Source organism: Drosophila hydei, unplaced genomic scaffold, assembly GCF_003285905.1.
Source record: "Drosophila hydei strain 15085-1641.00,03,60 unplaced genomic scaffold, DhydRS2 tig00008128-arrow-arrow-pilon, whole genome shotgun sequence".
Lineage (NCBI taxonomy): Eukaryota > Metazoa > Arthropoda > Insecta > Diptera > Drosophilidae > Drosophila > Drosophila hydei.
In genome coordinates this window covers 960,146-979,377 of record NW_022045838.1, presented here as the reverse complement: position 1 = coordinate 979,377, position 19,232 = coordinate 960,146, and the positions used below count along the sequence as shown (strand labels likewise).

The window sequence follows — 19,232 nt, the reverse complement described above, 5'->3', positions numbered from 1 at the left end:
ATTCAGTCAAGCGTTCAAGATCAATAATATTCTCAGCATTAGCATATGCAGCATTCAATATGGCAAAACTGTAGGCCGTGCCAGCTGACAGCCTCAGCTGGGTGGCTTTGGATTTATAAATTATGACAACTGGGCCCAAACAATGCTAACTGTAGTAGCCATGCATAAAACATGATGTAACTCAATATAGAGCACAAAGTACATGGCAGAGTTAATGATCTTGCGGTTTGCATACGAGCTTTGACATAAGGACGGTTCAGCGTCAAGTCAATGCCAAGGAAAAGTGCGCATTTGTGACCGCGTTAATTAAAGATTTTATCTAAGGTACTTTGTTTATGAATTATAGACTTATTTCAATATTAATTATACAAATTATCTTATGCAAGTATCGATAGAGCAATTTCCATTTGTTCAGCTCATTTTATATGGTTTCACAACATATTTTATATGTAAATATTTCTATACACATTCAAGCTCATCTCTAGTTTATCTTATCTTATCTTAGTGTAAGACTTCAGTTTACGCAATGAGTGGGAAAAATATACATAGATAGCTGTCTGTTATCTGTCAACTTATCACAGCTGACGAAAAACGATAATTTTATTTGAATTAAAATTATGAAATGGCTATGAACAAGCGAGGGAGGTCCAAACAGTTTTTTAGATCAACGAAATAGATTTTATAATTTTTAATTAATATTACTAACTTTAAACAATGCATACAAATATATATATATATATATTTATGCCTTGCCTTATCAGATCAATGCCAAGGACCAGATGTATTGCTTTTTTTATGGTTTAAGGTTTTGCTATATTAGATAATTAGCTACAAAACTAGTTTTCTGAAAGCTTTTTAGCTTATAATAATATATACTTAACTAAAGATACATCATTTATCTGATATAGTTTATTTATTATATTTATCTCTTTATATACTTACCTCAACCTATATTCACATACATAGTTAAGACTTTCTGCATAAGTTGATAGCCAAGCAGCAATACATTAAGTTACTTTTCAATCTCTAAGCACATCTCTTTAAAACAGCATTAGCCGCAGCTTGCCTTAAAGCTCCTTTTAGCTTCTCCATCATACTCTAATTCTTGCAGTTGCATTAGCTGCCTGCATGGCCGGGTCTTGCCTTGCCTTGGCCAATCTTAAGCTGTTTGCAAAATACTATAAATTAGCCTGCCTGTCACTTTCGATAGTTTACAAAAATTACCATCAGATTATGTGGACGCCGAAAAATTCTCCCACACTCTCTAAGAGCCGAAAAAAGCCACTAAGCTGCTGCTAGCAGTAGCTGCCACTTGTACGGCCCACAAAATCATCAGATCAATCATAAGCACGAGAAAAAAAAGCAAATGTGCTGTAAAGAAAAAACGATAAAAAGACCATAAATGCGATAGAGATCTTTTGTAAGACCTGTTTGGTACATGGCCCGCCCCGACATCAAATCAACTTGTCAAGCCAAAGCGTTTTAAGCAGACATTTCTGTTGATTTACTATTGGAACCAAATACACACTCGCATAATTGCAAAAACTTGTGTATGCTAATCGATCGTCCGCTTGATTGATATGGCCTTTTAATTATATTTACATTTTAATTATGGCTGCTTAAGTGCCCTGAACATGAGCCACATGCATACGAACAGAGTTCTATATACCTTTTCGGAAAGTTCAAATAAAAATGAGATAATACAAATTGAGATGAGCAACAATTTCTCTTCAAATTCTGAGTGATATGATATGATATTTATATACATATACTATATATGATATATATGATGTTTTTGGCTGCAGCACAGTTTGGCATAAATTCCAATTCCAGTTTAGCCTTCAGATAAGGCGTGAAGTGTAGCACATACAAATAGAGACTTATGCGATATATATAACTATTTATGTATATAGGCCTACATATGTGTGTGATATATATATCAAATTTCAATGTCGCTCACGTAATGTCAATGTAGGCTCATTTTTGTGTTTTGTTTCGGCCAAAACGTTTTGGCCATTAAAGAGGTCAGGGCTGTTCACTGGCTGATAGCACGTGTATATATATAAAATAATCCTGCTGTGCTGCGCTTCATTAAAGCATTTCCAGATATATAAAACATCATTAACATATTTAATGCAAAGGAACGCCAAAAATTTATCAAAAGCTGCGTAAATTTGGATGCTGCATCAAATTAAATTTTTTTTGCTTACATAAATAAAAATATTCCTGATTAATTAATAAAAAAGATGTAAAAAATTGCAATTTATGCAAACGCTTCAGTAAATGCAAATAAAATATATGTATGTATATATATATATATATTTGTATATAACAATCAAATTCCAGCTACATGTCCAGCCGGAAGCTGCCCTAGCAACATATGGGAAAAACTCGCTTTGGCAACACAATGAAAAACCAAAATAAAAACGAAAAACGAAAAATCAAGCCGAACTGGCCGAGAGCCAGTCGGCAGGCAGCTCGCTGCTTCGTTTTGTGTCTCGGCAAGCAGCTGATGCACAGAGCTGCGGCCGGAGACCAGAGACCTGAGACTTTATGCTGATGCTACCACATTTGCTGCTTTCAGTGTGGCCCGTGTCTCCAATGTGTTTTGTCACGCTTAAAGCGCTGCCCTCGGTATAACAAAAAAAAACAAAACGATAAACGAAAACAAAACAAGCACAGTAAACATTCAATAAAACAACAGCAGCAGCAACAAATAATTCAGAAATGTATGTGCAGTGTCAACAGATGATGCAAACAAATATAAAAAATCGCATTACAATGGTGTTAATTATGATAAATATATATTCACACACACACATAAGCATATGCATCTGTATATATAGACACTAGTGCAGTTCTCAGCCAGTAAAATTTGGCACAACATGCCAAAAAGGCCATGCAAATTCCTTGCTGCAAAACAAAAGACTTAGGCAACGAACTTGCGTGTAGCTATGCAGCTATGCGCCTGTAGGCAGACAGGCCACAGCCCAAAAAAAAAACACTCAACTGCTGTCAGAGCCGTGTTAAATTTATGCAAATAAATAAATCAAAGCCAAAGCCTAAGAGCCTGAGCAGGAGGCGTTGTTGTCGTTGTCGTTGTTTCTTGCAGCACGCACTAAAAAATAAAAAATATGAGAAGTAAACGTCTCACAGAGTTGGGCGCACTGCAGTTTTTAAGGCCGCATAAATTAAGCGCCGCAAAAGTGGAAGGGAAAAGTTAGCAGCATAATTGAAAAATTAAATATATAAAAACAAAATTAAACTTAAGCTCGTATCATGTGCATAATAATACGAAACTAAACGCATTTTTAATGGCAACAGCATTGAAATGAGTATTTTCTAAGGCTTTCAGATGCATAACTAGGCAGTCACTTATACAGTAGTTATGCTGTTTATAAGCCGGAAATAGTTTTAGATAATTGCAGGTACTCAGCGCGCGTACACAAAACAATCTAAAAAACTTCTTTAAATTTGTTTTTATTTTTTAGTTGCATAAAAGAAAGAGAGAGAGAAAAACTAACTATATAAAAGGAATCCATATAAAACAGAACTGGAATGCAAATCGTGTTCTAGTTAGTACTTGTTCCAGTGCACTGGAAAACGAGTTCACAGATCATTAAAACCCATATACTCATCTTAACTAAACTAGTTTCTCAACTTAAGATATTAAACAAACTAATTAAATATATATATATATATATATATATATATAGATAGAGAGTGTTCAATACCATTTAAGATCATGTACAAGTAGTTCACTTTACGCCTTTAAAACACGTTTCAAAATCGCAAAACTTTAAGATTGAAGTCAGGTATTATCATTCGATATATATTTATATATATATATACATTGGTCAAGTTACTACATAGTCACGTTTTTTTGGGCAGCAGCCATGACACATAATAATTCTTTTGACTTTTTATAAGTCACTTTTCAATTTACGATGCCAAATGATGGAGCCGGGACAGCGGTGCAGACGGTACTTAGCATGCGTGGCATGCGCTTACATTTGGCTGCAGTCGCGACACTGAAAGACTGAGTCTAAGAGCCGAAACCAATTTAAAATTACTCGCACTTTTAAATTTAAGACAACAAAAATTACAAAAAAAAAATAATTGTCATTTAAATTGTTATTTACGCATGCGCGGCAAGCGCCGACGTTGACTGCGGCGTCGCAATGCCGACTGCAAAAAAAGTTTGACTAGGTCAGTTAGCGAACATTGCGGGAAGTTTATTATCAGCTGTCAGCGGGTCGCAGATCTATTTACGAGCGTTTGCAATTGAGACTGCAAATTGTCAGCGTCACCAAAGCAAACAAACAATCGCAGCAATCGGCTAACTTTAGGCGACATTCACTGTGGCAGTAGGGTCCAGTTCAGTCCAGTCCAGAGATTGCATAATGAGCGTACAGTTCATTTGATATTTTGCTTCAAATCTGATTTGATATTGTCACATTGAGCGTCATCGTCATTCAATATGCGAACAATGCCGAGCGTCTACAATTACCGGCACACAGTAACAGTCCCAAAGCCGACGCCAAGTCCGAGTCTCAGTTGAAGTCGCAGTCTGTCAATGGAAAATGTTTTCATAACTAACTCTAGCAGCAGCGGCAGCAGCAACAGCTGTGAAACTCGACTACAAACTAATAACAATCATTATAAACATCGCAAATAGAGGACAGCAACAAAAACAATTACATGTGTATATATAGAATCTATGTGTGTGTGTGTCTGTGTGTGATATCAAATGCCAAATAATTGCAACGACGACGACGACCCTCAAAAAGCGAAATGAATTAATGAAAATATTGATATATGCTCAGACTATGCGCATAATTACAACTATCAATAATCAATAACAAATAAAACCAATTTATTTATGCATTTTTACAGCTAAACTTTAATTTTGATTACAAGTTTCAAATTACAAATATGGTAAGTAATCAATAACAAAATAAATTATATTAAGTTAATTTTTAATCTGGAATAACTACAAAAGAAATCGAAAGGACTTTCAGATATGATCTGTATATTTATACATATATAAATTATCTCTTTATATATATAAACAGAACTCGCATATGAATAATGTTCTGGAATGTGCTTCAGGTTTTTTAATTCATTGACTGGCCCGCTGCTTACAGCTGTCTGCTAACAAATGCAAATACAGTGAGAGAAAAAAGGGCTAGAATAAACATGTGCATTCCTTTCTTTAGTACATTCCTCACTATATTCTTGTCTGCCAATAGCAGCAAGAATTTACTTTAATAAAAAAGGGTTTCTCAGAAAAGTTCTTTTTCTAAGTCTTTTGTATGGCATGCAGAAAAAGTTATTTAAAAAATGTCAATATTTAATTTGAGTTCGCTGTCTAAGTCTTTTAATTATCATACCAGAAAAGCAAACTAAAAAACTATTTGATCAGTTTTAAATTTATGCAACAGGGTTTAAGCAAAAGGAAACTCATCTTCAAGACGTTCGTTTCCTAAGTCTTTTGTTTGTCATATGCCAAAAAGTTAGACAGAACCTTTTCAATCTTTGATTTAAGTACCATTTTCTGTCTTTTTTTGCGCCAAGTGTATTTGAGCACATAAGCGTGTATATGGAACGTATACGTAATTTCTCACAACTTTATTCGAAATTAAAATACTTAATAAGCTGCACAGCCGCACGAACTGATTTAATCAGCAAACGTAACCGCAAAAAGTTTAAAATTAAAGAAAAAAAAATAAAACTGTCACACACTTCGTGATTATAAATCATGATGAGAAGTCAACCGCAAACAGAATACGTGCATAGCCATAAACTTGAGATGAATATCATTTATTTTGGGATGAGACATATTTGCGCAATTGCATAAAGATTCGGCTTGGCTAACACACGAGCTTATTAGCAGCAGTAGGGGTACTCATATTGTGGTAAATTGGATTTTGCTTGCCATTTGTTTTTTTTTCTTTGCTCTCGCAGCAAACAATTGACAATAAGGCAATGACCTACAATAGACGTTGTTCTTGTTGTTGTTGCTTATTGTTTGCAATGTTCTTGTATCTAAGTTTGTGATTTACCGTTGAACAATGCGCATGCGGTTTGTCAGAAGCAGAAGCTTGCCGAAATTTAGCTTTCGCCGAAGTTTGTGCCTTAAGTCATTTGTTTTCCACCTTGTACAGATGCGCACCGGAAGCATGTTTTGTGCTCTTGGTGAAATCAGCGTCATTAATTGACAAATATACAACTCTATAAATATATATATAGTTATTTTTGCAACATCATTTAAGTGTAATTAAGGTTTCTTTTGCCAATTTTTGGCATTTTTTTTTTTCGTTTAATGAAACGAACTTCCTCATATAAACTCAGTGGATTGAGCAATTTGGTTAGTTAATTTCTCATGAAAATTTAAATTGATGAAACGCTTCACACTCTTATCTAAATGCCATTAAATATTTCATTCCAAAAACAATTTGTCAGCCAATTAACTGATGGGAAATGTAAAAACAAATATTAATTATCTTTAACAATTTCTATTGTGATGCTAATTCGTTTTGGGTCTCATAACTAATACATAATTGATACGGTATATGAGATATGTGCGCATATCAAATTATACAAATAGCTATGTGAAATGTTCGAAAATGCATATTTTATGCAAAATTTACAACTTAAACTATGCAAATTATAAACTCGAGTCTCAAGATTTTGGTTTTTTTTGTTTTTGAATCAATAATGCAGTTCAAATCGAATGGCTGCTATTGAATGGGCAGCCAATTTGGTTGGTTAACTGTAACGGTAGCACATTGACCTCTTGGCCAGTTGAGAGCTGCTGTTGCACTGGCCCATTGTTGTGGCCGAAAGCAGTTCGATTTATTTATTTATTTTTACATTTTCACAACACGAACGAAACGAAATTCCAGACAAACGTCGAAAAGTTCAAACAGCTAAGTGCCTGAGAGGCATTAACTCGAAGCTCTCCAACCGCTGATTAGCTGTAGCCATAGCTTTAACTATTGTTGTTGTTGTTGCAGTTGCGTTGCAGATTTATGATTAGCGCCCAGTTAGCCTCTGAGCAACAGACAAGACGCAGCGAATGCCCTACTCAAAATGCAAGTTATTATGTTGAAGGTTTTTTGAGATTTTTTTGCGAAACGTCGGCTACGCCCCCAAATGCCACAAATTCAATGAGCCGTGCTGATATCAGGCTGACCAATCAGACCTGCAACAAAAATGTTGCAATTTTTTAATATATTTTATTGGCAAAAGATGTTTCAGCTGCCAATTGAAGCGCGCATGGTCATAGATCAGAGATCTAAGCTAAATTGCGTTTAATTAAATTTGCTGACACGCCAAATGCATGTTGAATGTGTCAAGAAATTATTGTAGAGGTCAAGTTTACGAACACCTGGAAGACGTATAAGCTGCGCTCAGCTATAAAGAATCAGATACACCTACAGCAGTCACACAGTCAGACAGTCGGGCAGGCAGACAGGCATTGAGCTGTCTCTTGCTGAATGGATTCGCGATTCCATTAACCCCGCCAAAAACGAAATATTTTGCCAACGTAATTGAAATCAACATGATGTCTATTTATTTATTATCTTATTTGCGTTTGCTATTAAATTTCGCTTGTTTATTATTTTTAGAGGCTGATTGACTCCCACGTATCGAAATTTGAGTCTTGAGTTTTGACTTTTGGCATAGCAATTTTTTTTTTTTTGGCATCAATGAGGATTTATATATATATATATTTATGAATTGTATTTATTATTCTTTTGTTGTAGCTGCTTGAATAGCATGGGAACATGCTGGCAATTAATCAAGATGCAGCTAAATGGATTGAGGAATTTTCAAGCAATCAAAGCTGTTGACTGAGGCGAAATTTTGCAATATTCACTCAAAGATGATTTAGCTCTTATTTAAGTCTTAAGCCAGGCATTCTAAATGTGGTTTTAGAAAGCTTCACCGCTTGTACATTCACTAAGACAAAACTCCACTCAAATTCACGCCAATCAACTATCGTAAGTCAAGCATCTTCTGTAGTGTGCGATACACGACATCGACACCATCGCCACAATCGACAGCATCGACACCATCGCCATCTTCATAATTTGTGATCCAAAAAACCGCTAAAATACTTCAGATGCCAACAACAATTGTACAGCACCATTCAAAAACGTGTGCGCTCAAATGCCTCACAAGGTTGTTGTGTGTCGGCTCAATAGACAAGAGACTTGTATTATGGTTAATAGCCCGAGCCCAAAGCGGCGGGGCGAGGGCAGTTACGGCAGCTCGAGCTGGCCAAAAGCTGACGAGGAAGCTGCCACCGAATGTAGACGTATCTATTGAACAATGCGAGCAATGCAATGCGATCTGACCAAAATTTTAAACATGTTCAAGAGGGTTCTGTGGCAAGTATAGTCGATAGGGCGACACCCTGTAATATTGGAAGAATAGATGATATTTCTGGGTGACGAGATTTTTCCCTCATAACTTTATGAAACATTAAGTCTTCTATAACTTTTAGCTTTGAAACATATTTATGTCAAATAGCTTAAGGCTAAGCCCTTACAGTTACGTTATTTTCGTAGAAAACTCGAAACAAGTATCTAAAAGCTTAAATATATTGTTGATTTGCGTATACAAATTCTCAAATCTAACATATAGTTCATTCTAGTTAATCTTTCAAAATTAATGTTGACATCGATATTTATCGGTTTTTGTATTGAAGACTTTGGCTAGCTTAATTTCAGCTGCGAATAATGAATGAAAATTATAAACAAGTTAAGTTAAATTAAAGCCTAAAAAGGCGAACTGTCAGACAGATAGACAGAAAACTATCAGATCAACAGTTGGCGAATAGATAAATCGATAAGGCAGACATTTGCGTTGAGCAGCAGATTTTTAGATAAGCCAAAAAGCATATGGAGCGATAAACGGACAGAATGACAGAAAGTCAGATAAACAGACAGAAAGACAGATCGATTGGCAGAAAAGCAGATATAGATAAATCGATATGACAGATATATGCACAGGTAGGCAGATAAGTATACATATATTTATTTATATATATATACACTATATATAGACATTTTTATATTTACTCTCCTCCACTTTGGCTATGTTACATAATCGCAGGAAAACACTAAGCCCCTATCTAACAATTTTGAATATAGGGTACTCAGAAACCGTTAAATGACTAAGCCCAAAGGCAAGCTAATGCCAAATAGTTTGAGCAAATGTTTCAGCTTTTAAAAGCGTGAAACAAGTTTGCTTTTTTCTTTTCAATTTTGTCTTTTTGGTTGCTTCTATGAAATTGGCCAACATTAGGCTGTGACAAACAAGCGCAGCCGCAGCAAATGTAACCAACTGCCAGAGTGAACAGCTTGGTGTTAAAAAGCCATGTTAAAATTTAACGCCAGCTTTGAAGGCGCAGCACGGACAGACGAGTCGATGGGGGCGATGTGTCATGTTGTTTGTTCTGGCCACAAGGTCATCAAAGCACGCTGAGCTAATTGATGGATGGATGGATGGATGGCTGGTTGCTCGAATGCAGTGAGCGACAATTTGGCAAGCCTTGAACTTCTCCACTGAATGGAAGAAGAAGAATAAGAAGCAGTAGAAGTAATAGCAGCAGTCAAGACTTTCAGCTGGCTAGCTGGAGGCCTAGGCCAGGTCAATGGTTAGCCCTGGTAGTCAAAGTTTTCTGTTTTTATATGCAAATGAGGCGCATTACCTGAGACGTTGTAATACAGCAACTAATTACTTGACACGCTTCGACTGCTCGCTCGCCGGGCAGATGAAGTCATTTTATGGCTGTAGCTGTTAAACCCTTTATTTACGGCTCTGTATGTGTGATTCTCGAATCGAGCGTCAGCTACGCTCCAAGCGTCAACTGAAGGCCAGCCAGACAGTCGGGCAGCCACAAGTCAGCCAGTCAGCGAGTCAACGAGCGTCAGCGAATCAGCTGTGCCTGAAGAACACAATCCAACTGTCTGTCTGACCATTCAGTGATCTGCCGGATGTCTTCTTTGCGTTTCTCTTTACGGATTTAGCTCTTGCGCTAAAAAGCGATTAAGATGTAAATTTAATGACTATGTACGCTAAGGTTAACATGTAGAATACAAAATTTATGGCTAATAATTTTTTTTATAATTTTGACACATTGATAGCACACCCACCTGAGATTAAGCTGTCTTGTCAATGCATAACTATACGCGGTAAAGTGATATAATGTGTACCTGTGCTATATACATATAGCTATAGTATAAACTGACATTTCCTGTTCTATGCGCCTATAATTTATGCTGTCTTCGAAGAACTGATGTTGTATTAGAGGCTATGACTAGGCAGACTTTTGGGAAATAAGTATTAGCAAAAATATGCTTAGCAATCCCACTGTTTAGAGGAAATTGATTTAGCTGAAACTGAATCCCAAATAACTTAAGTTTTACAAATTTCCTGTACTTTATGCAGATCTTATGCTACCTTGAAGTACATCATATTGTATAAAGAGCTAGTATATAATTGAAATATCAGCTCATAATAAGCTCCTTTTTATCTTGCGATTTGCGTACGCTTCAATTGCCTATTTAAGCAATTATTTTCACTTCACTTCAATTTCAATTCATTAAGCCCAAAGCGTAGGGGCTTCCCCTGCGAGCTCATGCAGCTTAAGTATGAAAAATATTATAATATAAAAAAATTCAAAAATTCAATAACTGCAAACTGTGAACGAAAGATCATGAAATGCCCTGAAGAAATGATTTTCGATGGCTCATTACATATTGAATTGATATATTGAATGCGATTTGATTAATGATTTTAAAGCCAATTCGTGATGCTGTTGCAACTTTCATTATTGTTGATCTTTGATATTTCTGCCTTTTCGACTAGACTTTCATCAGCCACCCACATCTGATGCTTTTTTCTATGAATATATTCATTTATCATTTTGCAATGTTGGCCCGCATTCGCATGCTTGCCAAACTCTATGCAGCGCCAATTTTAACAATATTTCTATGTATCAATAATTAATAAAGTGCAATTCAAGCCAGCCCGCATGCCATGAATTTCAAAATGTGAAGAAACAGCAGCAGCAGCAGCAGAAGGCCATGCCCTCATGATAGATATAAATGATTTCAATTAGGGCGTTTAAAAAATGATTATGGCTACTTTTTGATCCGTTTAACAATTTTTATTTTTATTTTTATTTTCTGCTAATAATGTTGCTGCTGCTGCTGCTGTTGCAGTTGCAGTTTTCGTTGTTGTTGTGCAATAAAAGACAATGCGCTTAACGGGCTTCGGTGTTGCACTCGATGTCAGATAAAAGATTGCCCCGACCGCTGGACCACACTGGACAGCTGGCGCCCCCGCCTAGCACACTTTTCTGTGGCTCTAGCCACATTAAATTAAATCTAAGCTTGACCCAAAAAAAAAAATACAAAAAACTACTTAAACGTTTGCACAAAATTTCGTAAAAATATTTGCAGCTTTGTTAAGCACTTAATTTGCAGCTGAGCCAAACTCTAAGCGGAATGCCGAGCAAATCGTTTTAGGATAATAAATGATTATTTCGCTGCTAAACTGCGTTAATCAAAAGTTTAATGATAATGGACTGTGGCTATGGACGTGTTCAGCTCTGTTTATTGATTGTTTTTAATTAGTCGATTATTGTTGCTCTTGTGGCTAGAACAACGCCCGCCCTAATCGCTCGATCACGGTTCATTCCTGCTCATTACGCCAAAGCCGTTGAGGGAGAGTAGGAGGAGTCACAAAAGGTGATATCCATGTTGGGTGTGCCGTCCAATTACAGCGATCCCCGGCGATGCTGTTACGCCTTTTTTACACAAAAACCATGTGCACGATATTGGAGTTCATTCAACCGGCGGGCACTTAAAAATATCCACATTGCGCAGCGTAATTCTGAAAAACCTTTTATTGGCCTGCCAATCCACAGCACACGCACAGCAGCCAGATTTAAATCTAACAATCCCGACCCAAGTCTCGCAATTTAATTAACATGATAAATGCGAGAAACTCCGTGAGAGTTGCCAAAGAAAACTATGCGAATACTTAGGGCGCACATGGCGTATACATTTAGCCATACACTTAGCGAAACGAGGAAGATATTAATGTTAATATAAAAACATACCTTGCCTACGAAGCTTCACGGGACGTATACATAATTTGTGCTCTTTGAGAAAATGTATAAAATAAATTTTAGTTGAAGAAGATTTCTGTGAGTGACAAGCTACAAGTAGCGTATACGTATTACGATGAAGTTAAAGACAAAAACAAGGAACAATTCAAGAATCTTTCTTACTTATGTCCAAATCTCTGCCGGAATGTCCGTTTTGCAATTCATCTAAATTCAAATTATTTCACTTAAATAAGTCTGTCTAGTTTTTCGCTAAGTGTAATTATCTGTGAAGCTAAGTGAATTTCAAGTTCAAGGCCACCGTCATTATGTGTCGGAAGTGACAAAGAGCTATAAGTAGACAAGCCAAAGCCCCTGATCGCAATTGAGTGGCTATTGTTGCATAATATTTCTGATGCCGTCATGCTACTTAACAACGGAGACTTGGCAGAGTGGAGCTGCCCAACTGCGCCATTAAATTATCTCATTGGCGTCTTCGACTTATGCTTTGATCTCTTTTTTTATTAAATTATCGGATTGAATTTGATATGCAGCGGAAATTAAAGCGCCTACCTGATATGATCTGTTTATACAATTTAGCCGGCATTACAACATCTCGAAAGCAGCTTCCAAATAAAAATTAATTTAATCGCAGATTTCGCAACCTAATGGACCCAGTCTTCGTATACATTAAATCGCTGGGTAATGAACCGAGCCATAAAAAGTGAGACTTCAAAGCAGACATTACTTGCATATCTTGTGCTACGAATTTGGTTAATCGATCACAGTACTTGAATACACAAATTCCTATTTGCTATGCACACGGCGCATTGTCGACATAGCTGAAATTGGCATTTGTTATTGTTATTATTGTTACCTTGTGCAAATAATATGCATATCGCCAATAAAAAATCATATGTATATGCGTGGACATCGAACGTAGCCTTTATACTACTGATTTATAGCAGTTATTCAGCTGCAAGCTTGAGTAGAATCGATGTATATGGTAGCTTTCAGGAATAATTGACTAAGAATCGATATTCATTGTGGGCTGACCTAAAAATAAACATCGATATATAAGCCAACTAATTAACTTAGAAAAAGAATCGATGCTAGCCATAATAAACACAAGCTGTTATTTCTAGTTAACCAACAAAGAAACGATATAAGCTTATAACACGCCTGACAACTTTATTCATTTGTGAGTTACACAAATATTATGCACTTCAACCAATTAAAGCCCGTGCACAGATTTATAGGTTAAGTAAGTGGCCGTTCGTTAGTCTTGGCAAGTTAGAAAAGAATGGATTTGCTAAATTAGAATGCAATGGTCACACTCTTAATTCAACAGGCATGTCAACTTTATTTATTGCGATTTGCAAGTATAAATAAAATATACGATCACTTCATATTGGTTAACATATGCCTGGCAATTGTTCAAGTAAACACATATTCAATTTGCAAAGCAAATGGCAAAAACAACAACGACACATTCTCATCATCAGCGAAAAAAAAAACAAAACAAAAGAGGATCAGACAGCAGACAGTTATTCACCCACACTCACACACACACATATCCGACAAGCGCTACTGCAGTGCATTGGCATGTTGCAGGTGGCATCGATAAATCACGAGTATCGATATTTTTTTTGTGCGCGCATTGTCAAAAGTGCCGCCGATTGACAAATTGGCAACGAGCAAATTTGGCCAAGGAGAGCGTCGTGTGTTGATTGTGAAAATTGTATTGTAAAATCGATTAACCCCCTCAGCCCAGCTGCTAACACCTTTGCCCCAAGCATAAGCATTTAGCACCTTTCAACTGTTGCTGTTCAGCTTTTTGTTTTCCTGCAACTGATTTCCATGTTTAATGGCTCGTAATTGATCATTAGCCGCAAAAACACTTAGAGAACCTGCGACAATGTTGGCAATGCATAAATAAATAATAAACGGTTATAAACCGAGCCAAAGCTTAAGCTTTCATACATTCAATTTTTATATAAAGCAATAAACGCTATATAAAAAATGTTAGATAATAAAAAAAAAGCTTTGAATGCAGCCTAATTAATCAACATAAATCAATTATTAAACAAACCAATTCAATTAACAAAACAAATGCTGACTATATATATTTATCTATTTGTGTATATAAATATTTATCGAATCGCTATAAATCATGCTCCAAATAAGGGGGGACACAATGACTTTGAACTTTTAAACAGTATCTGCATTAGGCCTAATAGTGTTAACAACTTGAGAAATTTTCACACAACAACAGCATCGGCAACAACAACAAACAATGGGACTAAGCTTACAACAATTTGTGCCGCTTATTATTATTTAATTTTACACTTGACATTGTTGCAAGACGCGTAATTATAAATTTTTTTTCTTTATTTATGATCGAGTTCAAGAGCAAAAATTTGATTTTTGTTTCTTAATTTTTGTTTTTGTTTTTGCTTTTGGTTGCATCTAATCGCTATATAAAGCGCATTTAATTGGCTTAGCTGAGCTGTTGTTAATGTGGCAATTGCATCGCAAGCTTTAAGGCAAAGTGAGTTGGCAAGCAAATAAATGTTTTACATTCTGCAAATTGGTACAAGTCGTTCTACACACATACATACGTGACTACATACATACATACACATTACTATTGGGGGCGAACGTTCTCAAGGCAAATGCCTAAACGAAGCAATCGACGCAATCGCTGCCAATCGCTTTGCAATCGATTACTTTTGACAAATTATTACCACATGCATTCACCTTATAAGTTTCTTCTGTTGCAGCCTTCCATTTGCCTGCTGCTAGTCATCTGCCTCGCCGCGTGCAGCCAAGCGATACGCGTGGATTGGGGCACCAATACGGGTCCAATACTGCCACCGCCTCCACGTACCACGCCCGCACCGCCTAGCCGGCCATACCGCGAACCGGCGCCTGTTTGGGAAGACCTGAGTGACGATCTGCCCAACCCGCAGCCTTATGTGTAAGCAGCAATCGAAACTGCTCGGCTTCGTTGACTTGGTTGCTCGCTCACTTTTCAATGAGTTGTCTCTCTTTACAGCTATGTGCTGCCGCCTCCATCTCGGCCGCGTACCTGGGTCATACCCGCTGGCCCCTATGCACCGCCGAACTACAACAATCAGCCGCCCAAGTACAACTATGGCCAGTTAGTGGATACCTATAGCAATGGAGGAGCGGGACCAGCAACTGGCACTGTCACTGTGCCGGCGCTGGCCGCTCAGTATGTGCCTGGAGTGGGCATCAAGTATACTGCGATTGCGCCCAACAACAACAAGCTGCAGGGCAAATACAATGCGAAGACCAAGAAATACAAGGCCTACGAGAAGGCCAAATATGCGCCATGGAACTATGTAAGACAATACGATAATCGTAAGCGTTATCTGCGCTACTGATATGCATATACTTATAAGGAGTCCGTTGTTCGTTTTATTAAATTGCGTGTACAACAACAAATTAAAGCCAAAAAAAAAAACTACAACAGCAACAACAACATCTAAACGCTTTTGACACTTTTGTAAATGCTTTTTACACAATCGCTGTACAAAGTACTCCCACTGCACACCTATACACAACCACAGCCACAATCACCCACCCACCAGTCGCCACCACTCGCCAACAGTTGCAAATCGCAATCGCATTTGCTTTCATGCTCATGTACCACGTCCCCACGTTCATGTCCATGTCCATGTCATAATCACATGCATCATCTCTTTGCAGTTGCAGCTGCTGCCCGTGGAGGAGAAGGCGCTGGACTGGCAGGAGGCGGAGGAGGCGCCAGTGAAGGAGGCGCACTCCGAAATGCCTCTAGACACACTTAGCTCCTCCACGACTGCAGCGCCCAACAGCAATAGCAGCAGCCCAGCAACAGCAACAACAACAGCAACTTCAGCAACGCAAACATCAACAACGCAACAACCAACAACAACAACAACAACAACGACGACGACGGCCACTATGTTTGCCAATTACAAGCTGGCACATGAGAAGAGCGCCTACCTGAAGAAGCACAACAAGTTGAAGAAGCTGCTCGAAAAGTTGCAGGCACCCAGCAACCAGACGCAAGCGAACGCGACCTCAAGTTGAGCGATGCATAAAAAAAATTTAAAAAAAAATCGAAAAAAAAAAACGAAAAAAAAATAATAAAAAGTGAATATATGCGAATTATACGTTAAGACTTGCCCCAAAATTTGTAAATACATAATAAATCGAATACAAAAAAAAACACGTTTCATGCGAATCGATTCGCTCACATAAAAAACAAAAGACTCAGGCAACAAACTTGGAACTTGCGTGCACTACAACGGGGCGTCAAGTTGTGCCTTAATAGCGCACCGCGTGGCAAAAGGGTAAATACTTAGTAATACACACACTACACTCTAAAAACACACACACACTCTAAACACACTTGGCTGTTAGCGGTTAGCTGTCAAAGTTATAACGGGGCCAGGTTATGTTAGCTTGAAACGATGATTGGTACTTTCTTGAACGGCTTTTCATAGCTGGCGGCAAGCGCAATTAGCCCGATCGTTTAGTAATATGTATGAACAGCTTCTGGTGGTCCATCATTTAAATGCCGTTGATCACAGAGCGGCAGACAGACCCTGACCACGGCGGCTGCTGTCAACATGCGCCACACATCAGCCGCAGCAACAAAATCATTAACGACCGCAAGCAAGAACAACAATGTGCATTACCAACTGGCGGTTAAGGCTCACTGATTTTTTCCAGTGTATTTTTGGCTGCTGGAGTCATTAACCAGCGCTAATTTCCATCGCATTGTCAACGAGTTTCGGTTTCAGTTTTTTTCTCTCTCTTTTGTTTCCTTTTTGGGTGACTTTTTCTCGTTTGTAATTGGTTTTGCTTAGCTTTTAATTACGCGCGCTTCACGATCTCAGAGCATAGTCTGCATCCATTTATAATAATTAAGGGTACAAAATTTCGAGATAAGATTTCTGCTTGTGTTACACAAAACTCCTTAATTAAATACAATTTGTTAAAATTGACAACAATTTAACGGGCTGAAGCTAATTGCTAACGCTGATATACATTGCAAAGCAAGTGGTAGGTATGTCTATACAAATATACACATATATATATATATATATATATATATATATTTTTTTTTTTTTAAATAATTTTAAGCACTTGGGCTGTTCTTGCTAAGTGTTCTACGTTAGCAACAGCTTTTGTGCTTAATAACTATTATTTTCTTGTTTTTATGCTTTTTGTTGTGTAATCATTTTTTATAGCTTTTCTAAGTATATTAATTAAATGTTTTTTTTGCTTATTCATTTCTTATTATATGCCTTTAATGTATTCTTTTTTAACGGCATGGCTTCTGAATGGCAATGAATGGAATTTCTGGAAAACATTTTGTGAAGAACCTACATGAAATAAAATACATGCTTCAAATCAGCTGGCTTATATACAACTTTTTGATGGTATTCATATCTTTCGATTTATCTTTAGTTTCTTAAGATATTAAGATATCTAAAGGTACATATCTATATAGATATCTGTATAGATCTGTGTGCTTTTAGATATCTGTGTCTTAAGATATCTGAGCCTATTTAGATGTCACTATCTCTCACTATCTTTCTCTTTAGATATTAGTATCTTAAGTTATCTTTATCTTTAGAAATCAGTCTCTTTAGATATCTATATCTTATAATATCTTTCATGCAATGAGCTAATTGCTATATTAAAACATTAGCAAACATATTAAAAATCGATAAGATAAGCATTTTTCGCAGACAGAGCTTATTTACTTTGAAATAAGTATAAAAAATGAATTAATAATTTCAGTATGCAAATTTAATTAATAATTTCAATCAAATATTAAAAATTTCAAATGGGCGTAATAAGTGGATGTCGCATTAATCAATGTTATCGCCTGAATGAAACAAACGAAACAAACAACAATGTTACCCATCAATAAAATTACGCAAATTTATCTCAACGCTGATTTTTTCTTTATAAATAATGTCGCTTGTTGCCCAACTGAAGTCAATTAAATATTGTTAATTTAAATCGTAATGATAAATATATATATTTGTTTTTGAATACGTGCATTGATTGGGAGTGTGAGAAAGAAATGAGCAGCAAAGCGGGTCCGTTCGACTGATGCAATCAACTGATGAATGCATGAGTGTGTGGGTGGGTTTGTGTTTGTATATGTGCGTGTGCTTCCTCCAATTCAAGCCTGATTAACATCAGCTTGTGCGTTCTGATGGAGCAAAACACCGCTTCCTCTAGTTCTCGCCTCTCCTCCAGTCTTCCTCAAGTCCTCTTCTGTGTGTCTATATAAACACATAAATAATTGTCTATGAGTGTGTGTGAGTGTGTTTGCATGTCTACCTGTGTGTTGAGTGCGTTAAGCAATGACAGTCAGTTAGCCTTGGGCAGCTTCTCTTACCTCTCACAGCTAGCGCGCTGGTCTTACAGGTGACTGTGGCTGCCATAGACATGATTCCCGCAGACGTTGTGCACGATGTACAAAATGTGCAAACGGCTGGGAGTAAAAACTCGTAGTGTTGAAATAGTGGGAGTAGCGTAGCTAATACGATGAGGTTCGGCTACAGACGGTAGATTGTGCATAGATCCAATTATATTTACATTCAAAAAAAAAAAAGCTTATGAAGAAGAAGAAGTTAAGATGAAAGACAGCTAGAGATGTCAGGAAATACATATGCATAACGAATGTAAAATTCAGTTAACTGGAGAGCTTGAAAAAAAATAAAAAAAAAAACAAAATTAAAAAATAAAATGACATAAATAATAAAAAAGTAATAAAATAAAATAAAATAAAAAATAATTTAAAGAAGAAAATAAAATAATATTATAAAACTAAAATCAAAAATAATGTCCGAAGTAAAATATATAAGAAAACAAAAATAATATTAAAAATAATTTAGAATAAAACAAAAATTAAAATAAAATATACTATAAAAAGTAAAAAATAAATAAAATAAACTACAAATAAATAACAAATAAAATATACGAGCAAAAGCAACAAATTTGTTTCAATTTGTTTTCCATAAGTCAATAATTTATTTCCTTTATATTACACTGAAAGAAATTAGAAAAA

The 19,232-nt window shown here is 36.6% G+C and overlaps 1 protein-coding gene across 2 annotated transcripts; it reads left to right on the top strand.

Annotated features, from left to right (window-relative positions):
* The first annotated feature begins 14,824 nt into the window (after positions 1-14,824).
* Positions 14,825-16,263, top strand: LOC111596514. 2 transcript variants are annotated; one of them, XM_023310779.2, is made up of 3 exons: positions 14,825-15,107; positions 15,186-15,495; positions 15,869-16,263. In XM_023310779.2, exons 1-3 carry the CDS (start codon positions 14,878-14,880, stop codon positions 16,226-16,228), a joined length of 900 nt encoding a protein of 299 aa, XP_023166547.2. In that variant the 5' UTR covers positions 14,825-14,877; the 3' UTR covers positions 16,229-16,263. The 2 variants fall into 2 exon arrangements, with proteins under 2 accessions (XP_023166547.2, XP_023166546.2); XM_023310778.2 differs by having other exon boundaries at positions 15,863-16,263.
* The last annotated feature ends 2,969 nt before the right edge of the window (positions 16,264-19,232 follow it).

Excerpts from the sequence above, each read along its gene's own strand:
- LOC111596514 (XM_023310778.2), top strand. The coding sequence starts at position 14,878 with ATGCATTCACCTTATAAGTTTCTTCTGTTGCAGCCTTCCATTTGCCTG. Across the intron at positions 15,108-15,185 it reads CCCAACCCGCAGCCTTATGT|CTATGTGCTGCCGCCTCCAT; the intron begins GTAAGCAGCAAT and ends CTCTCTTTACAG. Across the intron at positions 15,496-15,862 it reads AATATGCGCCATGGAACTAT|TTGCAGCTGCTGCCCGTGGA; the intron begins GTAAGACAATAC and ends ATCTCTTTGCAG.